A 24,849-nucleotide genomic window follows, 5' to 3' on the forward strand; every position below is an offset into this window, starting at 1 on the left:
CTTCGTATAAGCTTTGTCTGTTGTTGTTTTTTTTATATTTTCTTTTAAACGTTTTTCCTGTTTTACATTTTTGATTTTAATTTTATTTTACAGTGCTAAAAAAAATGTCACAAAAATAATTATTTTGGTTTTAAAAAATGTATAGTTTATCAACACTTCTGTGTTCTGTATACCGGTGACACTAAATCAAATCTCACTCTATTTATGGATTTACCTTCATTAATAATGTACCAAGTTGCGATAGTTTAGATAATATAAAAGTTGGACTATTGCATAATGTATAGAACAATAAAGGGCATACGCTGGCAACACTACATTACAAATAACTGCGTTCTGCCGGAGGCCGGTGTGGACAGTGTAGAGGCAATAATTACCATTGGACGTCTGCGCTAGAGTCCGACACTTAAATCGCACGGGGGACGACTCATGCCAAAGGCGATCTTTTTTGGCAAGCTTAAAGGAGGGACAGCGGTTCCGCAAGGTTGTCATTGCCGGAAGTGGTAATGGATGTAAGCACTCCACTACCTATAAAATGCTTCCAAATGGCATGCGTCTCGAATAGCCTCTGACAACCAGTCCAACTCTTGGCCTTCACGTGTGGCTCAGATATTGAGTCCGGCGGAACTGTTCTCACTAACAGGAGAAGGGGCAAAGGCGAGTAACTGGCGCCTTAACCAGTAAGCTGGCTACCCACCTAGGAGAAGGAAAACTCTGAATTCAAACCTCTGTTGCCTTGCAGCTATACCCAATCACGGGAAAGGCTTCGGGAGTCAACCCTGAGGAAAAATCAGGAGCTGGCGACCCTAAGGCAGTTTGCAGCACCCAGTGCTACACTCTGGCAGAACCTGCGATGCCGCTGACCCCAAACTGTATCGGATATTGCCGTTCCTTTGGATACATCAGCTGCGTGGAGAGGGGGGGACTGATGTGTGGGCGACATCGTTCCGACCACAGCTAATGCCCAGGCATTCATCTCACCAAGATGATCTTCGCGACTGAAGGAGGCCATAGGAAAGGAGGACAGCGTAACAGTAAGCGCTATAAAGATCAGTTCAGGCGCCATTTCGCCTTCACTGGTAGAGTAAGGTAGCTGGCAGCAGATGGCCTCTGAAAAAGACAGTTGGAGAGCTCTCACAAAGGCCGCAGGACACACTTTTGAGACCCCTAGAAAAGCCCTTATTGACTTAACTAGACCGTTGGCGGAAATGCGCTTGTCTGCACGAGATGCGGGAAAATATGCAGGTCGAAATTGGGCTTGCGTAGTCACATGAAGCACTGCACTCATCCTTAATCTTCGGAATCGAAGACATTGCTAACTAATTAAATAGTCATACATTTGTAAAGAGTTTGTTAAAAGTGCTGGCCAATCAGGCTCGCAGCCTCAATTGGAGTCTGTTTACCTAGAATGACGTGAGTCGCCTGTTTAATCGCTCAGACGATCCGTATCAGTCACACCTACGTTACAACAACTGCTGTTTGTTGCGTGACTGTGCGCGTATATCGCAATCTCCGTAGAGCCGTAAATAACCGTTGAGGACGAGAAAACGCTTTTAATCTCATCCCGTTCGCTCTTTTTAAGTATTTATTACACTGGCCTATATAACGTTTGATAGTAAAAAATATTCTGTTCTAATGATTCCCCAGGCTGGCTCTGAGTCTGTAGACTGATTTCATTGTGAGATTTTCACAATACATTTTAAACAGTTATCTCCTCTTTGTTTAGTTTTTCGAATTTTTTTTTTTAAACGATCCAGTTTGCATTATTTAAGCAATGAAATACAGCAGCATAGACAAAGAATAGAACGTGATATGGTGACGTGTGAAGGCGCTATAAGTGGACCTTAAGAAAATGACAAGAAAATATAAAGACAACGATTGGAAGAGATTTTGAAATATTATTAATAAACGAAACAATATCGCAGACGCCATATTGACAGGTCACTGTTGCCAATTTAATAATTAAAAAAAATGCATTTGTACTACGAGCGATACAACTTAGACATTTGATTCTCCAGTGCTAAAAAATACACAAACAAGATGATCTTTTTTTTTTTTAAGCGCAACTTTTATGCTTAAAGTATATTCATCGCGCTATGGTCCAATCTCTTTTGAAGACCAGTAGATGGGATATCTGGGAGAAGGTTTCCGTGCTGTCTTTAGGCGCTCAGCAAACTCAACTCTACTCTAGTCGGTCAAACAAAAGTTTAAGACGTAAAGAAAACCCTAGTTTAATTTTTAAGAAACCCAGAATTACAATGTCAATGTGATCTTTTCGACAATCTGTTAAAATTAGAGTTTTAATATTAACTATATTCGTTCAACAAGGTTGTATAGCGCTTGACTTCCAAACTGAAGGGTCTCGAGTTAGAATCCCAGTGAGCGCTGGGATTTTGAACTTTGGGATTTTTAGTCCACCCCTGAGTTCACACTTGAGTTCAACCCTGAGTCCACTCCTGAGTTCACCCCTGAGTCCATCCCTGAGTTTACCCATGAGTCCAGCCAACTCCAGTGGGAGTCTCATATATTTCGGAGAAATCGTAGTGCTGGCCACATGACACCCACGTCAAATCTTCGGTCACAGAAATTGATCATCTTTACATCTTTCGCACATATAGATCTCGAGGTCTGAAAGGCATTTTATTAATTAGTGTGATATGTGAATACTGATTAGAAAGGCGTCCGAGCTTCATATCAATGTCTGTGATGTCACTTCTTACTATATCACATTAATGTCTGTGGTGTCAGTCTTACTATATCATATTAATGTCTGTGATGTCACGTCTTACTATATCATATTAATGTCTGTGATGTCACGTCTTACTATATCATATTAATGTCTGTGATGTTACTTCTTACTATACCATATTAATGTCTGTGATGTCATATTGTAAGACATCAGTCACTATCAAAAGTCATTCTTCGAGTTACAGTGGAGGGAGCACAAAGAAAGGGTCGCCCAAAGAAAAGCTGGATAACATGAAAGAATGGACCGGCCTCTCTCTTGATATCCTACTAAGGACAGCTGCTGACCGGGAAAAATGGGGGGGGGGGGGAATTCGGTTACGCGAATTGTCGCAGCGCCCCCTACGACGAAAGTCAAGGGACAGATGAGAGAGAGAACTCTTTAAGTGTTTTCTGTTCATCCGGTTATAGCGAACGTACTTTACAAAACCTAATAAACAAATAAATTATTAATCCAGAATCAGAAAGAAAAAAGTTTTACAATCCATTGAACGGCACAGAAACATTGTTTTATAAATAAAGTCAAATACATGTTTGTACAACAGATTATTTCCCTTGATACTTCTGCTGGGAGCATTGGGGAAAAAAAAAAGATGGATTGGAAATTGTTTATAAAATTTTCCAAAACAAATCATTGCGCAATTTTAATGACAAAAAAAAAATATGCAGGAAAAAGAACTAATTTGACATTATCAAGAAGAAGACTGGAACTCCTGCAGTGACAAGAGGATTAGTGTTGAGTGACGTCATAGCAAGAGCGATAGTAATGTCAGATGTGTCTCGAAGGAATTCTATAGCAAAAAGAAGGGGGATTACTCGGTGACTGTCCGCAATTACATGTTTAAGACAGCAAGTGATGCCCTATTGCAGGGCTGCCTTAATAAAACGATGGAACTGAAAAATATCAATGATGTTGGCTAATTATGATAGACCAGCCAGAAATAAGTAGCAGTCACACTGGGGAGGATATTTTTCAGAGATTGTTGGCGATGGATAAGCCACAACCCTATGCAAGCCTGCATCTAACATAACTCCTCACCTGGAAACCCCAAGGATAGAGAAACTTTTGAGAAAGAGATGACCAGAGGCGGCCTTTAGCAGTGCGCGGGGCGCCCTGGGTGAGTGTTTTGTCAGGGTTTTGTTGACGGTCGTTGACTTGTAGCACCAACTTGCTGGTAGACAACTAAACAACAGTAGGCGTATTATAAAACTTGAAATGCCCTGAATAAATTCTATTGTGAAAAAAGCTAAAAGAATTCTTATTACAATATTAACAGATTCTTATTGAAATAAAATTAAATCATTGTAGTAGACTTTAGTATAATATTGTTATAACCCTGTTGGCGGCGCGATAGGGTTAACTGTAGTTTCAGCTGACACACGTGAACTCAGGCAAATCACTCAGGTCAACGGCTGTCGATAGACAAGGGACAGTACGGCTAGTGCTAGTACACGGCAAGTATGACCCGTGTTAGGATCATGTGATCGAAAGCCTTCACGGACGATGGACTGTGTAAGAAAGGGGCAGTTGAGTCCGGGACAGCAGGTCAGTAAGGACGGTGCGGTACAAAGTGAGTCCTTGAAAATGTAGCTGTACGAGTAAAAATGTTTGTAAAATGTTTTACATGTTTCGGATGTTCCTTCAGAGTTGAAGATAGTTTACTTCCTAGTCCAAACCTCCCGCAGGACGACGGGGGATGGGAGAGGGCAGGGTTTGAACCCTCGACCGTCGATAAATCCAAACGCCAGTCCAGCGCGCAAACCGCGCGCGAGAGAGACTTGTAGTGTTTAGTTGGCAGTTCTGTTGGGTTAAAGCACTTGAAGTTAGTGTAGCCAATAGTGTCTTATTGGCTGTTGATGTATTTGTCTTTGAACCGCCACATTGTTACTTGAAACTCTTGTTGTCAAGTTCTTGTGTTGATGTGTTGTGTGTTTAGCAGTGTTTACAGAAGGCCTGGGTAGAGAAGAACGTAACAATATAAAATGGTATTTTAAACAAAATCTAACTCGCTACAATAACACTTCTTTTCAGTCTCGTGTTCTGGAGTCGTCTCCCCTAACTAAGACAGCTGATGACACTGCCGCCTTTCTTGTATCATTCACAACCAATCGCTAACTTCTTCCCACCGTCACCATGGAAACTCACAACAAACACATACACACACTCCATAACACAGGGCCACGAATATTTGTATGATGGGCTGACGGTGACAAAACATTCTCTTTATCGCGCCCCCCCCCCCCCCGCCACCATATGGCGCGGGGCCTGGAACCTCTGAAGGGACGAACCACAATTACTTGGCATATGCCGTATAAGACTAAGACTAAGACTAAGACTGCTTTATTGATCCTTACGGAAATTTGTTGTGATCACAAGGACTCGTTTCTCATATAAAGACAACACAACAGAAAAATACACATAAATACAACAGACAACATAAAGAGTTCATTCAGCGACTACACACAGGTATCTTGGTGCATTTCATGTTCCCTGATCAATGAGTGGCGGTGATAGAGTCTGACCGAGTGAGGTACGAACGAGTTTTTGTACCGCTCCGTTCTTGTTTTGATTGACAGCAGTCGCCCACTTCGCGACGACCTGGCGTAGTTCTGATGGAGCGGGTGGCCGTTGTCTTCCAAGATTTTTTCGATTTTTCTTAGGCACGTTTGTTCAAAAAGTTCCTTTAAATGTGGTAATGTTGTGAGTGTAATTTTTGATGCTTTATTAATGATGTTTTCTAGACGTTGCAACAGTTTAGATGAGGCGTTGCCTTGCCAACAACTTATTCCGTATGTTAGCAGATTTTGTACAGTCGCGCCGTAAAATGTCTCAAGGATCTTCTTATTTAATTTAAAACTGTTGAGTTTGTATAGAAAAAAGAGTCGCTGGGCTGTTTTCTTTGTCAGAGTTCCAAGGTGGTCTTCCCATGAAAGCTTGTTGTTGATGATAATGCCTAGATATTTATATGCCTTTACTTGTTCTATAGATGTAGTGTTTATTTGCAGTTCACGTATAGTTTGTTTTTTCTTTCTAAAATCTATTATAAGTTCTTTAGTTTTTGTTACATTCAGTTCTAGAAAGTTGTCGGTGCACCAGTTTGTAAACTCTTCTATCGAGCTTCGATACTGAGTTTAGTCTCCTGAAATAAGACCGACTATGGCAGTATCATCAGCGAATTTAATGAGTTTAACTGAGTCATAGATGCTTCTTATGTCATTAGTGTAAAGAGTGTATAGCACAGGAGAAAGTACACAACCTTGTGGAGCACCCGTACATAGTACTCGAGTTGACGATTTGGTGTTGTTGACTTTAACATACTGGGGCCGTTGGGTTAAAAAGTTTAGAACCCATGCTTGCAAGTAAGGGCTTACATTTAAGTTACTTAGTTTGTTTATCATTAGATGTGGCTGTATGGTATTGAAAGCCGAGGAGAAATCTACGAAGAGGACTCGTGCATATGTTTTGGGTATATCGAGATGCTTATAAAGCTGGTCCAAAAGCAATAGAATGGCATCCTCAGTTCCTCTAGCTGCTTTGTATGCAAATTGGTGAGGGTCTAGGCTGTTATTGACTTTTGCTACAAGTTGTTTAAGGATATATTTTTCAAAACATTTCATAACAATTGGTGTTAGTGCTACTGGGCGGAAATCATTTAAGCAATCTATTTTTGGTTTCTTAGGCACTGGTATGATTTCTGAAGTTTTCCAGATGTTTGGAATTACGCACGTTTGCAATGACTGGTTAAAGATATGACAGAAGATAGAAGAAATTTGCTCCGCACATAGCTTGATCAGCTTGCCACTAATTTTGTCTGGTCCACAAGCTTTTGTTACGTCTACTCTTTTAAATAACAATGTCACTTCATCCTCCGTTACAAAATTGACGTAGGGCTCTTGTTTTCCTTTGGACAGAGTGTTGAAAAGTTCTTTGTGTAGATCAACAAAATCTTCTTTGTCAAAACGAGAATAAAAATAATTTAGTTCGTTGGCGAATTTCTCATCATCAGCCACTAAAATTTGTTTTCGTTTTGAGGCGCAGCCTGTTATTTTCTTTAATCCCTCCCAGCATTGTTTTGAGTTGTTCTTTGCAAAGAAATTCTCAATTTTTTCTTTGTATGTTTTTTTCCCTTCAATTATTGCTTTTCTCAGTTTATTTTTAGCATTTATAAACTCTTCGTTGCTAGCTTTATACTTTGTTTTCTTTTCAGTAATAAGGTGTTTGATTTTTTTGGTCATCCAGGGCTTATTGTTTCCATAGACTTGTATTGTTTTTGTTGGAATTGTTAACTCCTCGCAGAATGATAGATATGAGGTAACAGTTTCTGTTAGTTCGTTTATATCTGGACAGTTCTCAATAAAGATTTCCCAGTTAGTTTTCTCAACGCATCCTCGTAGTTTTTCTACAGCCTCTTCAGACCACATCTTGACCGTTTTTATAACTCTCTTTGTAGTTTTAAGAGTAGGTTTGTAATTTGGTATAAGATGGAGTAATGCATGGTCAGATTCTCCAAGTGGGAACAAACTTTTACATTTGTAAGCCTGCTTAATGTTTACGTAGCATTTGTCGAGCGTTCTGCCCTGCCTTGTGGGGAGGGAGACATACTGGCAATAGTTTGACAGTGTGTTGTCAATATTTAGGTTGTTGAAATCTCCAGTTACGATACAAACAGAGTCCGGGTGTTTTGATTGTACATTGTGTAACACATCAAAAATTATTTCCGACGCAGTCGCTGTGTCAGCCGTCGGTGGTATGTACACAACAACAACACACACCTGGATGAATTCTCTAGGCAAGTAGTAGGGCCTAAGTGTGACACACATAAGTTCAATGTTAGGGTCACAAATTTTATTCCTGATGTTCACATTATTGGCGTTGCAGTATTCCTTGTTTATATAGATTGCGAGTCCTCCTCCTTTTGACTTTCCACTATTAATTGTTCTGTCTGCTCTATAAACGTAAAATTTATCGAGATCAACAGAAGAGTCGGGTATCGTATCATTGAGCCAGGTTTCAGTGAAACACATTAAGGAACACTCTCTAAATTGATACAGATGTTCACAGCAACCTGTTAATTCTTCCATCTTATTTTGTAAAGACCTAACATTGCCTGTTACGATGGGTGGAAGGAAGCCTCTTTGTCCTCTTCTTCTACACTTAACTCGTATTCCTCCTCTACGTCCTCTCTTCTTACGTTTTGCGCTAGGGATTTGTTCGGTTAAAGCCTTGGGCTTAGGCTCGTTATTAGGTTCCAAGATGGCGGGTGTGTTGTCCATATTGTCAAGCGTCTTACCACAAAACTCCACTGAAATACACGTTTCCACACAAATTAAAATCCAGACCAACATTAGAATCCAAAAGACACAGTGTACATCCATTGAAACATTGAGTAGTAACAAATTACATGAAATATTAACAGAAAAAAAAATTAGAAAAAAGAGTCCGGTATAATCAGGTCGCCTGCTGTGCAGCGCCCCGGAAGTAATGCAGTGTTCCTCAAACTGTGTTCCGCAGAAGATGTGAGGGCGTTGCTGTTACTCAACCAATCCACTCGTAGTCTGGGAGTGTATTTGTTATGGAAGAGAGAGAAAGAGAGAGACATGCTCCTTATTCCCTAGTGCTATTAGAACATGGAGTGGGTTGCCTGAGCCAGCCAGGAAAACCAGTGACTTGGCATTATTTAAGTCTTTGGTTAACATGCATGACTAGAAGTATGACGCGTAGGACGTAATCATCTTTTTTTGGGAAGCGTGGTCGAAAGGCTAAGTGCTCTTGAACCTCTAAATTCTGCCAAGTCACTGGTTTTCCTGGCTGGCTCAGGCAACCCACTCCATGGCTTGGATACCTAGAAGGGGGCTCGAGGTTCGACACCCGACTCTGTTAGAGTTGTGTTTACTGAGCGCCTAAAGGCAGCACGGAAAACCAACTCCTAGATACGCCCTTCCCCCCCCCCCCCCCCACTGGTCCACAAATGAGATTGGACCAAAGCGCTCTGAGCATGCTATTAGCATGAACGTAGCGCTATATAAAAGCTATGAATATATTATTTAAGATAGAGATAAAGAAATATTGTTACTCATATAGTTTGGTGAAACAGGAAGTCAACTGGTAATGTGATGACCCATGAATTACCAAAACCAGACCGCTGACTAAGCCACATGTCAAGTTATTTCTGTATGAGCTCTAATTATGACAAAGATGGCTGTAAAATATGACAACGCACGTGCTGTGTCGCAATAACACGTGACAATACCAAAGAGTTTAATTGTTAATAATGCAGAAGAAAAAAAAAGAACTTGGCAGGAGATTGACGTTAGAAAGACAAAAGATCAGACGCGACGCCTCGGACTTTAAGAGAATGCCGTTTTTAGGACAAGATTACAGTGGGCATTCCCGTCTAGACTGAGATGCATAAGCGTTTGCTGTTGCTATGGCTCTTCCGCCGTGTCAAATACAAACAGGGGGTAACCTTCAACTAAATCAGGAACACCGGCGAAATGCCGAACAATCAATATAAGTAGTCGACGCTAGTATCAAACAATAATAAACACTTTAATACTTAAGAAGGGATCCGTCCAATGTCTTTCAGTAAAGCCGTATATTTATTATTTTGTTATTCCTACTGTTCTACACAAATCGTCTTGTTTGTAGCGTCACTTAGAGCGTTCTTACTTTTTAACAAACTTTACGTCATCGTCGCTAAGTAAAACTTTCCCCCTATTCCCGAAACAAATAACTAAATCCTAATCATGTCAAAACATTGTATTTAAAGCACTAACGGATTCAGAACGCTTTATCGAAACTTAACCCTTTGTTAACCCTAACCGTATGTATAAACGGAGGAAGCAAGAAGCAAGGGTCGTCCATGTATATATATATATATATGAGTTTAGAGCAGTGTTTCTCAAACTTGGTAAAACAAGGTCTCCCAACACACACGCATTCTCCTGGCGTCCACAGTTTTTAAGAACGGAAGGTATAATTAGGAAACGCTGTGGCTGGTTTGTAAAGCGCTTGGCTTCCGAACAGGGGACCCGGCATCGAATCCTGATGAAGACCGTGATTTTTTACTTTCGGGATCTTTAGGGCGCCACCCAGCTCTAATGGGTACCTGACATTAGTTGGGGAAAAGTAAAGGCAGTTGGTCGTTGTGCTGTCACATGAAACCCTCATTAACGCGGGGTTACAGAAACAGATGAGATTTACATCCTCTGCTTTATAGATCGCAACTGTACTTATTTAGGTCAGTGAATCGAAGTATGGTGAGGATACTCAACTGAAGTGTGACAATCGAGGCAGATGTAGTGTAACTGTGTCTTCATTTAGCATATTGATCGTAAGATTATCTTTATGTTATGCGAAATCTCTTGGACTACGTTGTGGTCATACGGGTGTGGTGATTGTATTTGTAGGCCTATATATAGTATTGTAAACAACACTTGATAGAATACTGGGTGTAAGATTTGAAAGAATTCTGTGTTTATTATTATTTCATTGGTCCATGGGTTGGGCCAGAGTGACGGCGCTTGATGTTTTGCTATTGTTGTCAGGGGCATGAGTTTTGCAGCCCAGTCGTATAGTAAAAGTACTATAGAAGTCAGTTTTCATAATTGTGCATATTTGATAGTTAACACTTGATGCATTGCCCACAACTCCAGTTATCCTGATGACTTTTATTAAAGTTCTATTCTGCTGTTAATTCATCTTTGGCGTCTCTTTCAAATTATTGAAAGAAATACGTTTATGTGTCATGTCTAAGCCAAGTTAGGAGCTCACAACTAGACTCTACTTAAATATGGACGTCATTTTTTAAACATTGTTTTTCGAGGACACTTTTTATTTTGGGGGGGGGGGGGATACTTAAACTTCCCCAATCTAAATCAGTTTTTCTCAATCTATGTGGCGCATTTCGAAGACTGGGGTTTGGGGTTGTTGGTATTTTTTTCCTAAGAAATAAATCGGTTGTATTTGCAATGAAGTTAGGGCCTAAACATTTGTATTTTTATATTCATCAATTTATTCAAAAGGGCTCATATTAATAACAGGTTTTAATTAGTATGCGCAAAACAAATTCGACACGTTTTGCGCTCGTTAAAACGGTCGAATTTGCCCACAGCGTTTAACCATCATTCTGTTGACGTCGTCTGCTGACCAAAACAGTCCTACTATAAGAGTGTTGTTGTTTTTTTTAGTTTGGCATTTTACGTCTCGAGAGACGATCTTTTCCCTCTGCAACTTCTTGTGTGACTAAAGAGGCCAATCCTTGATACACAGCTACGATCGCAGTTGGACATATGTAATCACCAGGCGCAGTTGCATTTTCACCCTTCTTTCTAGTACTGTTGTGAATAGCGTCTGCAATCCGAGACCCTTCATTTATGATCGCTCTCCCTGTGGGTCTATCCAGTGCTACTTTTTCCCAGCTGCTAGTGTCGATTTTGAAGAGCTTCATGTCGCGTTTGCATATGTGTGTTATTGTAAACCAACCAACTTTGCTTTTCGCTGTTACAGAACCGCCTCGTCTGCACCATTCCTTCTCGTCTGCTTGGCTTGTCTGGACACCTGCTATCTGTTCTTCATGATGGTCTTTGAGAACTTGACCATTATATCCAACGGGCGAGTGATCTCCAGAGACTATTTGATGGCCACATTACCTTATTACAAGTAAGTTGGACATAGTGTGTTCTAGATACGTTATCACGCAATCATTGTTCAAGTCACGTGATTCCACGTCTGCTTCCCAGCCTCATTGTCGTCAATGCAATACAATCAAACTTAGTCCAAAGCCTAAGGCTGCTTGCACATTACACAGTTTTTGCTGTACGGAAAAAAAAAAACTTACGGATAATGATGGGAAGAAGAGCATGGCCGAACGGTGCGTTGAAACCGCCGCGTCTTGCCATTGAGCTACACAGTCTCCGTTCGGCGATTCGGGCGTAGTAGCCTAGGTGACTAAATGGACTATTTCACGCTAGACCATTTTCAGCCGTACTAGAGAAGATTTTTTAAATATCATTTAAAATTTGTTTACGATTCATCTTAATAATAATAATAATAATAATAATAATAATAATAATCTTTATTATCCGTAAGGAAATTTGTCTTACAATTTGTGCATTACTCCAAACAAAAAACATTATAACTATAAGAAACCAAAGTGTACATTCACACCAGACGCAGACTCATAATTTACATGTGACAAAGTTTATACCAGATTGTTCTTATTTAATGATTTGATTGCCAGGGGAACAAAAGAGTGTTTGTGTCTGTTTGTCTTTGCTATCGGTGTCTTGTATCTCTTTTACAAAACAACTTACAACAAATGAGGTGAAGAAAATCACGTCCAAGCTAAAACGACACGGGAAAAAACTCGTACTTTGTTTTTTTCCCTACGGCTATAACCGTGTAATGTGTAGGGGGCCTAAGTAAAAGTGCATTACTTTAGATCAAGCTGTTAATACTACATATTTTGTCCCATCTGTCGCAAACAAAGCCAATTTCCAGATATTACATGACCTATTTCACCACTCTATACTATATCAGGCTAAACAATGTTAACTTTAATAATAAGATACGATATGATAAAATAATTGTATTGGTCCAAACAAATGGAATAGCTTGACAACTGTCCACCTCAGCATTACTACTATAGCTATAACGATACAGTTGCAGACACGAACAACATTCATAAATGTAACATACACACAGACACGCTTTATGAATTAGGCTTCTATGAAAGTTCTATGTAGGCCTACTTTTCGGTGACAACAGGTGGCCTGAAACATCCTGACAAAAAGTGGGATAAAGGAGTTTTTATATCTGTCTGCTCTAGCCTTAATGGAGAGGAGCCAACCGCTTCGTCCAGATCTGATGTAACTATGATTTAATGAGTGCAGATTATAATAATAATAATAATAACAATAATGGCTTGGAGATTAAGCGTTTATGGAAATTATCTAAAACAACAATATACCCCATTGTCATATCAACCGAGGGAATAATAACAACTGACCTCACAGATACCTTCAAGGCCCTTGGCATTCCTAGGAACATTCTCGCTGCCTGTCAGAGGACGGTACTTCTGCAGACCTGCCACATCACCAGAAAATTCCTCGGTGGAAACTGATAAAGGGACTACGATGAATTTTGTTTCCCTTTAACGAAACTCAACCCTTGGCTTCGCCAGAGAATGAATACTCGCTCTTTTATAATAATAATAATAATAAAACGGTAGATTTCAATCGCGCTGATTTGCTGTTCGTTGATAAAAAAGAAAAAAAAACGCTACCATTATTGACATCGCCGTACCACTGTCTCATGATTGAAGAAAAACTGAGATAGAAAAACAAAGAAAATATGGGAACCTAGGCTTGGAGATTAAGCGTCTATGGAAATGATCTAAATTAACAATATACCCCATTGTTATATCAACTGAGGGGATAATAACAACTGACCTCACAAACACATTCAAGGCCCTTAACATTCCTAGGAACATCCTCGTTGCCTGTCATAGGGCGGTACTGCAGCAGACCTGCCACATCACCAGAAAATTCCTCCGTGGAAACTAATAAAGGGACTACGATGAATTTTGTTTCTCTTTAACGAAACTCGACCTTCGCAGCGCCAGAGCATGAATACTCGTTCGTTTCTGACATAATAATAATCTTTATTATTCGTGTGGGACTTTGTTCAACACTTGTGCATTACAAATAACAATACTTTATTAGAGCACACAATTTATACGATAGCACACAAAATATACATTCATACCCCAGTTTCTTTTAACATTACATGCGAGATGTACAACAATTTATAAAGTATGTTAGTTATTTGGTCCTGACTGAAAGACTATGCAATATTAGTACGCTTGGAGATCTAGTTCTCTTTAGTTTTTTTTAAACATTTATTTATCTTTTTCTAAACTTTATAAATATAGTGCGTTCATTTTTTATTTGCAGATATTTCTACGCCATCCCGCTAGTGGCCCAGACCTGCATCTCTTATACGATCCTACTTATATCAGTGGAACGATTCATCGTGGTGGCCTGGCCGTTCAAGGCTTTTGTCATCTGTAGGTAATTAGTCTTACCTTAATTTTGGGGTGAAAATGGTCGATGTTACTGCCAAGACATTAGAAGGATGGCTGCCCTGTCGTGTGGTTCGCGCGCTGGACTGTCTTTCGGACTTATAGATGGTCTCGGGGTTCAAACCCTGCCAGCTCCCATCCACGTCGTCCTGCGGGGGGTTTGGGCTAGGAAGTAAATTATCTTTAACTCTGAAGGAACATCCAAAGCATGTAAAGAATTCTAGAAACATTTAGGAATCTAGTAGACACGCTCTGCGGTTTTCAAAGAATTAACTGGGGCATCAAACTAATAGTGGCTATTGCAACTCTTCTTACTGTGGTAATAACATTATTATTTCTTTGACTACTGCAACCCCGTCTTACTGTAATAATAAAATTATCTCTCTTTGATTACTGCAGCCCCTTCTTACTGTGATAATTACATCATCTCTTTCTTTGACTACTGTAATCTTTCTTACTGTGGTTACTGCAATATTTCTTTTTTCAAGGGTACGGTAGCCTCAATCACTATCTTGTAGTTTGATATCCACAATACAGATTTCCTGACATTTTGTGAAGTCAGAGATTCGCTTAGTTATTTATATTAACAAATACAAAGTTTAAGAGGACTATATTGCCCAACTCATCTTAATTTAAAAAAAAAAAAACAACGATATTTGAATTGTTACGAGACAACGAAGTGTGAATGTGGAATGGAGCGAATGCGTGTTGAACGGTACAGGCCTGGAAAAATGAAGTAATGCGCAATAATACTATTGTCATTGTTTGTCCATGCATCTCAAGATTTCATTGTTTGTAAACCTACAAGTTTGCAGTTCTGTGTATTCATCATTAGGCTTATAGAGTCTCATCTGCTCGTAACAAGCGTCACCCTGCTAGCAATACCAAAACACCAAACCTGCCTTTTTTGTATTGTAATGTATTGCTTACCAAACAAAAAAAAAAACAAAAAACTAATGAGCCGCCTATGAGTTTCTGTGAAAACAATAACTCTTATTTTGTTTCTACAATTACGCTTTATGCCAATTATTTTTTTTATCAATTACATTTCTAGCAATTTGAATCTATAAAAAAAAAAGCATCAAAGATAAAACTATTCATAGAAAATCATTTCTTTCTTTTATGTTTCTTCCTTTATTCGTGCTCCTAGCGAGTTTTAATAGTCTCAGTCTCGCGAGAGATGAAATCTACAAGAAAACGCCATTTTCTTAAATCGAGTCTAATTTTGATTTCGTGTCCCAGGGATCTAGTGTGAAACAGAGAACTTGAGTGACTGGCTGAAGCTTCTGACTGGTCACGAGGTTAAGACCCAGCTTTACCTTGGGGACTATCAACACTGCGACCCAGTGTTCGATTACAATATTTGACCCTGCCGCCTCCAGTTGCATGAATTTCAAGCGGTGTCTCTCGTAGTGCCGCCATGTTTTATTGCAGCTATGACGTAGCAATGGGGAGGTAAAAAATAAAAGTATTTCCATAAGCACGTCACCAGCATGTTGATTTATGAGTTGAATAAAAAGAAAAGTTTCCCATGCAGACTTTGCATTCTATAGGGCAGTTGATGTAAAGGTCAACTTTTTCTGTGGCTCACGGTTGACAAGGATGTCATGTGGCCAGCACAAAGACCAACCGCCTTTACTTTTCCACAACTAATTTATAAGTTGTGGAGTTGAAATCGCCAACATCATTTTCATTGCAATCTTTAAAACACAAAATGTATTTTCTTTTTTCTTGTGGTTTATTATTATTATTATTATTGCGTGGCCAAGGGAAATACTGCATTCCTCATTAATCTTCGGCCTCGAAGACAAGCTTTTTTTTTTTTTCTTTTTTTTTTTTTTTTTTTGTTTTGTTTTGGTATAATAAGAGACTCGTAGAAACTACATGAATGTTCTAGAATTCTAGAAGTTAATATGTTCACACTGAGGTTGTTAGTCTGTACTAGAACCTGCAGTTAATGATGGGCGTTTCATTCATTTGAACTTTTAAATTCCAAAGTTCAACAAATTGAAATGTTTAATTCTGATATGTGCAAGCTGGTAGTGTTGTTTTAAAAATAAATTTGTATTGGCCAGATCTCTTTAGAAAATGTGCCAAATTTTTTTTTCAGGAGGCTTTTTTTTTTCTTTTGTTAAAATTTATTTTAAAACAAACCAAACACTCTTGTAAGTTGTATATAACACTTTTTTTTGTGTTAATTAATACCCAACAAACGTTACTACCTGGCATAAGGATTCTATCAGTCGTATGCAATCTTCAAGAAACACGAGCTGTTCTAGCGTAAATGTAGCTCCAGCGCCGACTGGTTATCGATTAAGCTGGTTAATGACAGAGGAATTTTATGCTCTATAATAGATGTGCCATTCGGCAGACAACAAACCATCTCTAGCGTCCTATTGTCTGAAAACAAATGATCTTGTACTCTTGCAAGTCAACACTCTGGCTGGCGAAAAGGAGGAACTTTTTAAGACTGTGAAGCGACGACAGCTTAGTTGGTTCTGTCATATTTTTAAGACATGTCTCACTGTCATGAATAATCCTTCAAGTTGCAGTGAAGGCAGCACGAAGAAAGGGTCGTCCAAAAAAAAAAATTGGCTGGACAAGGTGAAAAAATGGACCGGCCTCTCTTGGTATTTTGTTAAGGTCAGCTGCTGACCGGAACAGCGAACCTTCACATATCCCTACGACACAAGTGTAGGGACAGATCAGATGACCTGTACGTTGTTAGGGACAGATAAGTTGAGATTACCTTGTTATGGACTGTAAAAATAAATAAGTTATATTTTTTTATATAGCGCTACTTTCAAGCTTATAGCATGCTCAGAGCGCTTTGGTTCAATATCATTTGTGGACCAGTGGGTGGAGGGGGTATCTTGGATGAAGGTTTTTCCGTTTTGCCTTTAGGCGCTCAGTAAACACAACTCTGGCCGAGTCGGGTGCCGAACCTCGAGCCCCCTTCATAGGTAGCCAAGACAAGCCAAGTTCAAGCGTACAGATAGGATGAGAGGACATTGTTATGGACAGGTAAGACAAGATGATATTGTTGGGGACAGGTAAGGTGAGACGACATTGTTTGATATCGTAGATCAGCGGTTCTCAACCTTTTAGGCTCGGCGACCCCTTTTTACAACCCCCCCCCAACTCTGCCGCGACCCCCCCCCTTCCGCATACACACACAGCAATAGAAGAATGGACAAAAGCAATTCATTTTTTTCGATAGTCTTAAGCGACCCCTGGAAAATCGTCAATCGACCCCCCAAAGGGGTCGCGACCCACAGGTTGAGAACCCCTGTCGTAGATTAATTTTTTTTCTTACGTACAATCTTTATGTCTAGTGTCCAATCCGCGTGTTTAATATAGGCTACTTAGCTTCAATTGATGCTTGTTCTGGTCTGGATTATTTCCACACGCCCGTTCTGTTCTACACTATTCTCTGGCCAACGAGCACAACATGTCAACACCATTTAACATTTTCTTAACTAGCATGTCGGACTTCATTGCCATGACAGTCTCTCATTTGTCAGTCGACAGCAGACCAGGAATAAATGTGGGACACAATAAGATTTCTCAAAACGACACTGGATGCGGGCCCAGTTATCTAATTTAGGAGACCAGGTCTCTTAAGAGTGCCTTACAACACATTGAATTCTAACAAAAGGTCCACCTCATTTAGCACCTTCTAGCTTAGCACCTTCTCATATAGCACTGTCTAACTTAGCGCCTTCTCACTTAGCACCTTCTCATATAGCACCGTCTAACTTAGCACCTTCTCATATATCACCATCTAACTTAGCACCTTCTCATACAGCACCGTCTAACTTAGCACCTTCTCACTTAGCACTTTCTCTATTAGCACCTTCTCATATAGCACCGTCTAACTTAGCACCTTCTCATATAGGACCGTCTAACTTAGCACCTTCTCATTATAGCACCGTGTAACGTAGCACTTTCTCACATAACACCGTCTAACTTAGCACCTTCTCACTTAACACTTTCTCATACAGCACCGTCTAACTTAGCACCTTCTCACTTAGCACCTTCTCATATAGCACCATCTAACTTAGCACCTTCTCATTTAGCACCTTCTCATATAGCACCATCTAACTTAGCACCTTCTCATATAGCACCGTCTAACTTAGCACCTTCTCATATAGCACCATCTAACTTAGCACCTTCTCATTTAGCACCTTCTCATATAGTACCGTCTAACTTAGCACTTTCTCATACAGCACCGTCTAAATTAACACCTTCTCACTTAGCACTTTCTCTATTAGCACCTTCTCATATAGCACCGTCTAAATTAGCACCTTCACACTTAACACCTTTACACTTAACACCGTCTAACTTAGCACCTTCTCACTTAGCATCTTCTCACTTAGCACCTTCTCATATAGCACCGTCTAACTTAGCACCTTCACCCTTAGCCTGCACGACAGGAGAAGTAAGTTGATTTAATAATAGTATTTCCGCTTTCTGGCACATTTCACTGAACTACAAAGTAAATAAAATTCAGGGGCGGACTGGCTATATTGGCACCCCACGGGCCGACAATAAGTAAGACACGTAAAATATATTTTTCATGAGTTCTTAGAACTTCGTGATTGGACATCGCTTCGCCTTTTTATACAACTTTTTTTGTTTACCTGCATACATTGTAAAACTAGCCTTTCATATTTTCCGTTTTAATGTTCTTCCAACACTTGTGGACCGTGCGCTGGGTGAGCTGAACTCTCCTCAAAACGCAAAGTGAGTAACAAGCAATGATTAAAGCATGACAGTTTTTTTTTTTATAGCCTTGTTAAAAATCGGTTTAAAAGAAATATATTTGGATGACACTATGTGACCCCGAGCTTAAGTGTCATTAAATACATGTCCCGATGTTATCGTATGCAGTTGTCATAGTTTCACTGTTATTTCATACAGTTATCTTAGTTTCACTGTTATTATGGCTTTTTTATAAAGCGCTACTTTCATGATTATAGCATGCTCAGAGCGCTTTGGTCCAATCTCAGTTGTGGAACAGTTGGGGGAGGGGGTATCTAGGAGAAGGTTTTTCCGTGCTGCCTTCAGGCGCTCAGTAAACACAACCTTGAGCCCCCTTCATAGGTATCCAAGCCAAACCAAGTTCAAGCGCACTTAGCCTCTCGACCACGCTTATTTCATATAGTTTCACTGTTATTTCATACGGTTTTAATAATTTCACTGTTATTTCATACAGTTGTTATAGTTTCACTGTTATTGCATACGGTTGTCATAGTTTCACTGTTATTTCATACGGTTGTCATAGTTTCACTGTTATTTCATACGGTTGTCATAGTTTCACTGTTATTGCATACGGTTGTCATAGTTTCACTGTTATTTCATACGGTTGTCATAGTTTCACTGTTATTGCATACGGCTGTCATAGTTTCACTGTTATTGCATACGGTTGTCATAGTTTCACTGTTATTTCATACGGTTGTCATAGTTTCACTGTTATTTCATACAGTTGTCATAGTTTCACTGTTATGAATGCATACATACAGTTGTCATAGTTTCACTGTTATTGCATACGGTTGTCATAGTTTCACTGTTATTTCATACAGTTGTCATAGTTTCACTGTTATTGCATACGGTTGTCATAGTTTCACTGTTATTTCATACAGTTGTCATAGTTTCACTGTTATGAATGCATACATACAGTTGTCATAGTTTCACTGTTATTGCATACGGTTGTCATAATTTCACTGTTATTTCATACAGTTGTTATAGTTTCACTGTTATTTCATACAATTGTCATAGTTTCACTTTTATTTCATACAGTTGTCATAGTTTCACTGTTATTTCATACAGTTGTCATAGTTTCACTTTTATTTCATACAGTTGTCATAGTTTCACTGTTATTTCATACAGTTGTTATATTTTCACTGTTATTGCATACGGTTGTCATAGTTTCACTGTTATTTCATACAGTTGTCATAGTTTCACTGTTATGAAATGCATACATACAGTTGTCATAGTTTCACTGTTATTTCATACAGTTGTCATAGTTTCACTGTTATTAGCGTACATACAGTTGTCATAGTTTCACTCTGTTATCAACCCTGCCCAGTGTGCTGTGTTTAATTTACTTCACAAAAAAATCACTGTTGGTCGGACGTACAGTGTATGTTTTTATGTATGATGTATTTTCAATGTAAGTATAATGTATGTATTTTGCAACATATGTCTTTGTAATGGACCCATACCACTAGCACCACCCCGCCCCCTTTTCCCAGATAGAGTTCTTCCCGTCTTGCCTCGTCTCATCGTCAACAAGTGACACTGATAACAAATTGATATTGCGAAGAGACGGTCTGTACAGGGGAGGGGGGAGAGAGAGGACAAACTGTATTGTGAGTTCGTGCCTCAGGGTGTCAGGTTTTGGTATTGTTGCCAAACACTGATCATCTCTCTCCACCCGCCTCTTCACGGTAGTGGACAATCTGTTGCCATCAAGTGACATGTTCAGCTAGTCACGTGGTTTTTGCGATGGAAAATGTCTTTCTGACCAAGTCGTTGTGTTCACCCTTATGACGTGGTCTTAGTAACTCTCTCTCTCTCTCTCTCTCTCTCCTTTTCTCTCTTCGCTCTCTCTCTCTCTTTCTTTTTCCTGTATCTTTTTCTTCCTTTCTCTATATTCCTTTTTTCTCACCACTCATTCTTCATTTCCATTTCTCTTTAATTTATAGTTCTCTCTTTCTTTCTCTTTATCGCTTCTCTTTGTATCACTTTTTCTTTATTCCTCTCCCATTTTTTTCTCGCTTTCTCCATTTTCTCGCTCCCATAGTGTTTCTCTCTCTTTCTCTCTCTCTCTCTCTGAATATCTATCTGTTTGTCTCTTTCTCTATTTCTCACAACTTATAAATGACAAATGACAGTACCGATACTTTAAAAGAAAAAAGATGTGTACGTCCTACATAGAGAGAAATGAAGAAGTCAATCTTCTCAGTGTTCCAATGGCCCTCGGAAGAAGGAGTTCTTGTACGAAGTTGTCCTAGAAGAGGGAATAAGAAAAGAACATCAATCTATTTGACATTGTCCTCTCTCTTCTCCCCCCCCCCCAAAACTCATTCTCCTCTCTCTCTCTCTTTCTTCTTATCCCTCTCATTTCGAAGAAAAACTCTTTCGAACTCTCGAACCCAAACAAATGTTCATCCTAACATAACATCATAGTTTTTGGTTTGTTTTTCGAAACGTAAATCAATTGAAACTCAAAGATTCAGTGAATGATGCCGTTGTAGAGCACACATGAATTAACCATTTGAAAACAAACTGTATCCGGGTATGTACAGGTCAGTGCATCGGTTACTCTCTCTCCCCCCCCCCCCCCCTTTTTGTTCCTAAAAAAAACAACTGTTATTTTCAGTTTTTCTGTGACAAGTCGGAAATCTATTGGATATCTAGAAGTCATGTGTTCTAAAGCAGTGGTTCTCAAAATGTGGTCCGCGTCCCCTCAGGGGTCCTAGAGACGACTGTAAGGGTTCATAGATGATATTTCTATAGAGCCTACATTTATAATAATGTATATTATTATTATTATTATTATAGCTTTTATATAGCGCTACTTTCATGCTTAAAGCATGCTCAGGGCGCTTTGGTCCAATCTCATTTGTGGACCAGTGGGGGGAGGGGGTATCTAGGAATTGGTTTTCCGTGCTGCCTTTAGGCGCTCAGTTGGGTGTCGAACCTCGAGCCCCCTTCTAGGTTAGCCAAGACAAGCTAAGTTCAAGCGCACTTAGCCTCTCGACCACGCTTCCAAGTTTAAACCGATCACATAATTTGAAAACTAATCAACTGGCCCCTCACTACTGTTTAATTTGTCAATTACGAACTATTCTATAACTAGAGTAGATGCATCTTGGCAAAACAACAATCATTATTAACAGTCCTGTGAAAGAAATATATTTTACGCATGAATATTGTTATAACTCTGCAATGCGCACCGCCATCCAGGCTAGTGCTAGAAGGTGCGCACTGTGATAGACTAAACCTAAAAGGATGTCAACATTAGGAAGAAGAGAGGAAAAACGATTTCCGCCCAAGTTGAGAGCCGAAGTGAAAAGACTGTGCCTAAGAAAGATGATGTTTTATGAACTTGTGATGTCGTGTAAATAAAGATATATGTGCCTCGTTGAGTTTGCCTCCCTTAAGTTATTACAATATCAATATGAATATCAATATCTAGAGCTATGTATTTCCAATGGTCAGTATTGGTGTTCACTGATTTGTGATCCCGTTTTATTACATCTATGTAACGGAGGTGGGGTTGACCAGTTTTTCTTGAGCCAGTCGGGAGTTGTCCGTAGAGGATGACTTTCGGGATGCGATTGTCCTCCATCCGCCGAACATGTCCAAGCCAGCGCAAGTGGCGTTGTCTGAAGGCTGTAAAAATGCTGGGAATACCTGTTCGCGCAAGGATCTCAGTATTGCACACTTTTTCTTTCCATAAATATGCTCCTGAATATTTGCAATTCGTATTTCTACTGTACAAAGGTAACATTGTTAAGCCAAAAAGTTTGAAACCTGCTCAACTGAAGCGTCATCTTGTAAAAAATCATAATGAACTGAAAGGAAATCTCGTTGATGTTTAAAGAAATCAGCAGAAAATAATTAACAATGTGACAACAGTGAATGAAACAGTTCTTAAGGCTTCATATATTATTACATTGCGAATAGCGTAGAGCAAAAAAAGCACACAAGCTTGCGGAGAGTTTGATTATGCTAGCAGCTTTAGAAATATGTGATTTTGGCAGATAAATCCGGCTGTGTCGGGGGTCCGCTAACATCGCCTGAGTTGTTTGGTACGTTGGTCCGACCACAGACCAGACACAGAAATCTTAAAGCTGTCCAACATGAACAGTATCAATGCAAGTTCGATGGTCGGGACATGTGGTCCGCATGCCAGACAATGACCTCCCCATAATGACCACTGTACGGGGAGTTGTGTGCAGGAAAGCGCTCCCAGGGGGGTCAATACAAGCGCTATAAAGACACTCTCAAGAGCTCCTTCAGGGAGTGTGATATCGACATTCACAGCTGGGAAGCACCAGCTCTTGATCGCTCCTCATGGCGTGAAGCTGTGAGTCTCGGAGTCTCAAGATATGAATCAAGAAGAATGTCCAGCTTAAAAGAGCGCTGAACCAACAAAAAGCTGAGAGAAGAAGCAGGCCTTTCTGCAACTGACCTAACCCACCCATGCCACGTATGCGGCCGGGTTTTTTAAGCGAGGATTGGGCTTTACAGTCATCTTCGTTTTCATAGGATATGAGAAAATGTGCTCATCTTCGATCACGAAGGAGGAGCTATATGACTTGTAAAGGGGTACCTGAACTGAAAAAGTTCGAGAACCTCTATTCTAATGCACCCTGCCGATCTCCGAAAGTTATCACTGTTTATCTAGGTCATGGCAGCCCGCCCACATTTCATCTCAGGGGAGATCACTTTCAATGTATTCATTGTGACATCAAGTCAACATGGACATATTTATCGGAACCAATCTCATCTGTGCATACAAATGAAAGCGATCCAATGGAAACCAGCAAGCTTTGAGTCGCTACAGACAGGACACGACACAGATCATGCAATCGGAATCTTTTATGTATATTTCTGAAGAATCGCTCAATAATAATGACAGAGCGAAATAAGAACAACACTAGTTCAGTCTTTATACATCAGTTACCATGGTATTGTGTAATTAGCACAACGACTAACAACATTATGCAATACAATTCTTATCAACATTACTCCCGTGTATGTTTTTACAATTTCTCTCTTCCTGCATACGGTTCATGGGCTCAAGAAGCTGGACACTGGGTGGGCACGGATCTCTGTAACGGCTCTAACGATTTTCCTAGATATTCGACACTTTAAGTAGATCTTTGTGAAAGCTATTTCTAGATGACTGGCCACGTAGTGAAAACTCGGGTTTGACCTTTATAAATTTTCAAAATATAATATTAACAATAAAAAAATATAAATAATCTCCATAAAATCCTTAATACTGCTAGTAAGGTTATCGGTAAAAAAAAAAAAAAGCAAAAAACATTTGAATAACTGTTTGTAAGAAACATTCAAAAGAAAATTAGAAAGATTTAAAAATAAAACAAAAAGCGCCCTGTGAGTCAGGATTTTGTGATTTTACCATCACAAAGGAAATACAAAATACCTATTACAAATACAGGCAATTAAATCATCTATTTCAGGAGATTTCCAGGAGCTCCTGGTAAATCAGGAGGCCGCAGGAAATCTGTTATATGTTATAAAATGGTTTGAATTAAATATTTACACCTAGGATTAGCGTGGGGCCTATGACAGTGCGGGGCCCAGTGCGGTCGCATAGTGCCCTAAGGCCGACCATGCAAAATAGCGGCGTATGCTACGCCTTGGGTCGACTAGTTAAATTTAATTCAACTATCTGATATAAACATATCACGTGTTACTTTTATGTGAATCTGTTGTGAGTGTTTTTTCCAATAGTAATAATGTTTTGTTCGGTGCAATGCACAAATTGTAAGACAAATTTCATTATGGATAATAAAAATTATTATTAAAATAATTATTATATGAAAAATGAGGGTGTCATGTGGCCAGCACAAATACCAACTGCCTTTACTTTCCCCTACTAATGTCAGGTACCCATTAGAGCTGGTCGGACTCAGACGAGCCCAAAGATCTCAAATTTAAATATCGCAGACTTCACCAGGATTCGAACCCGGTTCGGAAGCCAAGCGCTTTACCGCAGACGGGCAGACAGACTTAAAGTCTATAGACTTGTTTGACTACATAAGCTAGAAGACCCTTGTTGTTTCCTTTTGGTGAAACTTTATTTTGAGTCTGGTTTATTGAATGATTATGACACCAGCACGAAGATTACGTAATCCTATGCATGGATTGTCAAAATAGCGCTACATGAATTTCAGTTACTTATTGGCTTAGATTTGGATACTGGTAGGTTTTGAGTAAATTGCATAATTTTATTATTCGGTGTTTATTATTTATTTAG

General features: G+C 39.6%; 1 protein-coding gene across 2 annotated transcripts in view; it reads left to right on the forward strand.

The window, feature by feature from the left end:
- The window catches only part of LOC106057292 (FMRFamide receptor-like), a 45,113-nt gene that overhangs the window by 7,385 nt on the left and 12,879 nt on the right, over window positions 1-24,849 (forward strand). For both annotated transcript variants that reach the window (XR_008774018.1, XM_056005977.1), the window contains exons 3-4: window positions 11,252-11,404; window positions 13,699-13,815. Coding sequence is in view for 1 of the 2 variants with exons in the window: in XM_056005977.1 (XP_055861952.1) it covers window positions 11,252-11,404; window positions 13,699-13,815 (270 nt within the window). In the remaining variant the exon portion in view is untranslated. The remainder of the gene's footprint in view (window positions 1-11,251; window positions 11,405-13,698; window positions 13,816-24,849) is intronic.

This window comes from Biomphalaria glabrata, chromosome 12, assembly GCF_947242115.1.
Source record: "Biomphalaria glabrata chromosome 12, xgBioGlab47.1, whole genome shotgun sequence".
In the NCBI taxonomy this organism is placed as follows: Eukaryota; Metazoa; Mollusca; class Gastropoda; family Planorbidae; genus Biomphalaria; species Biomphalaria glabrata.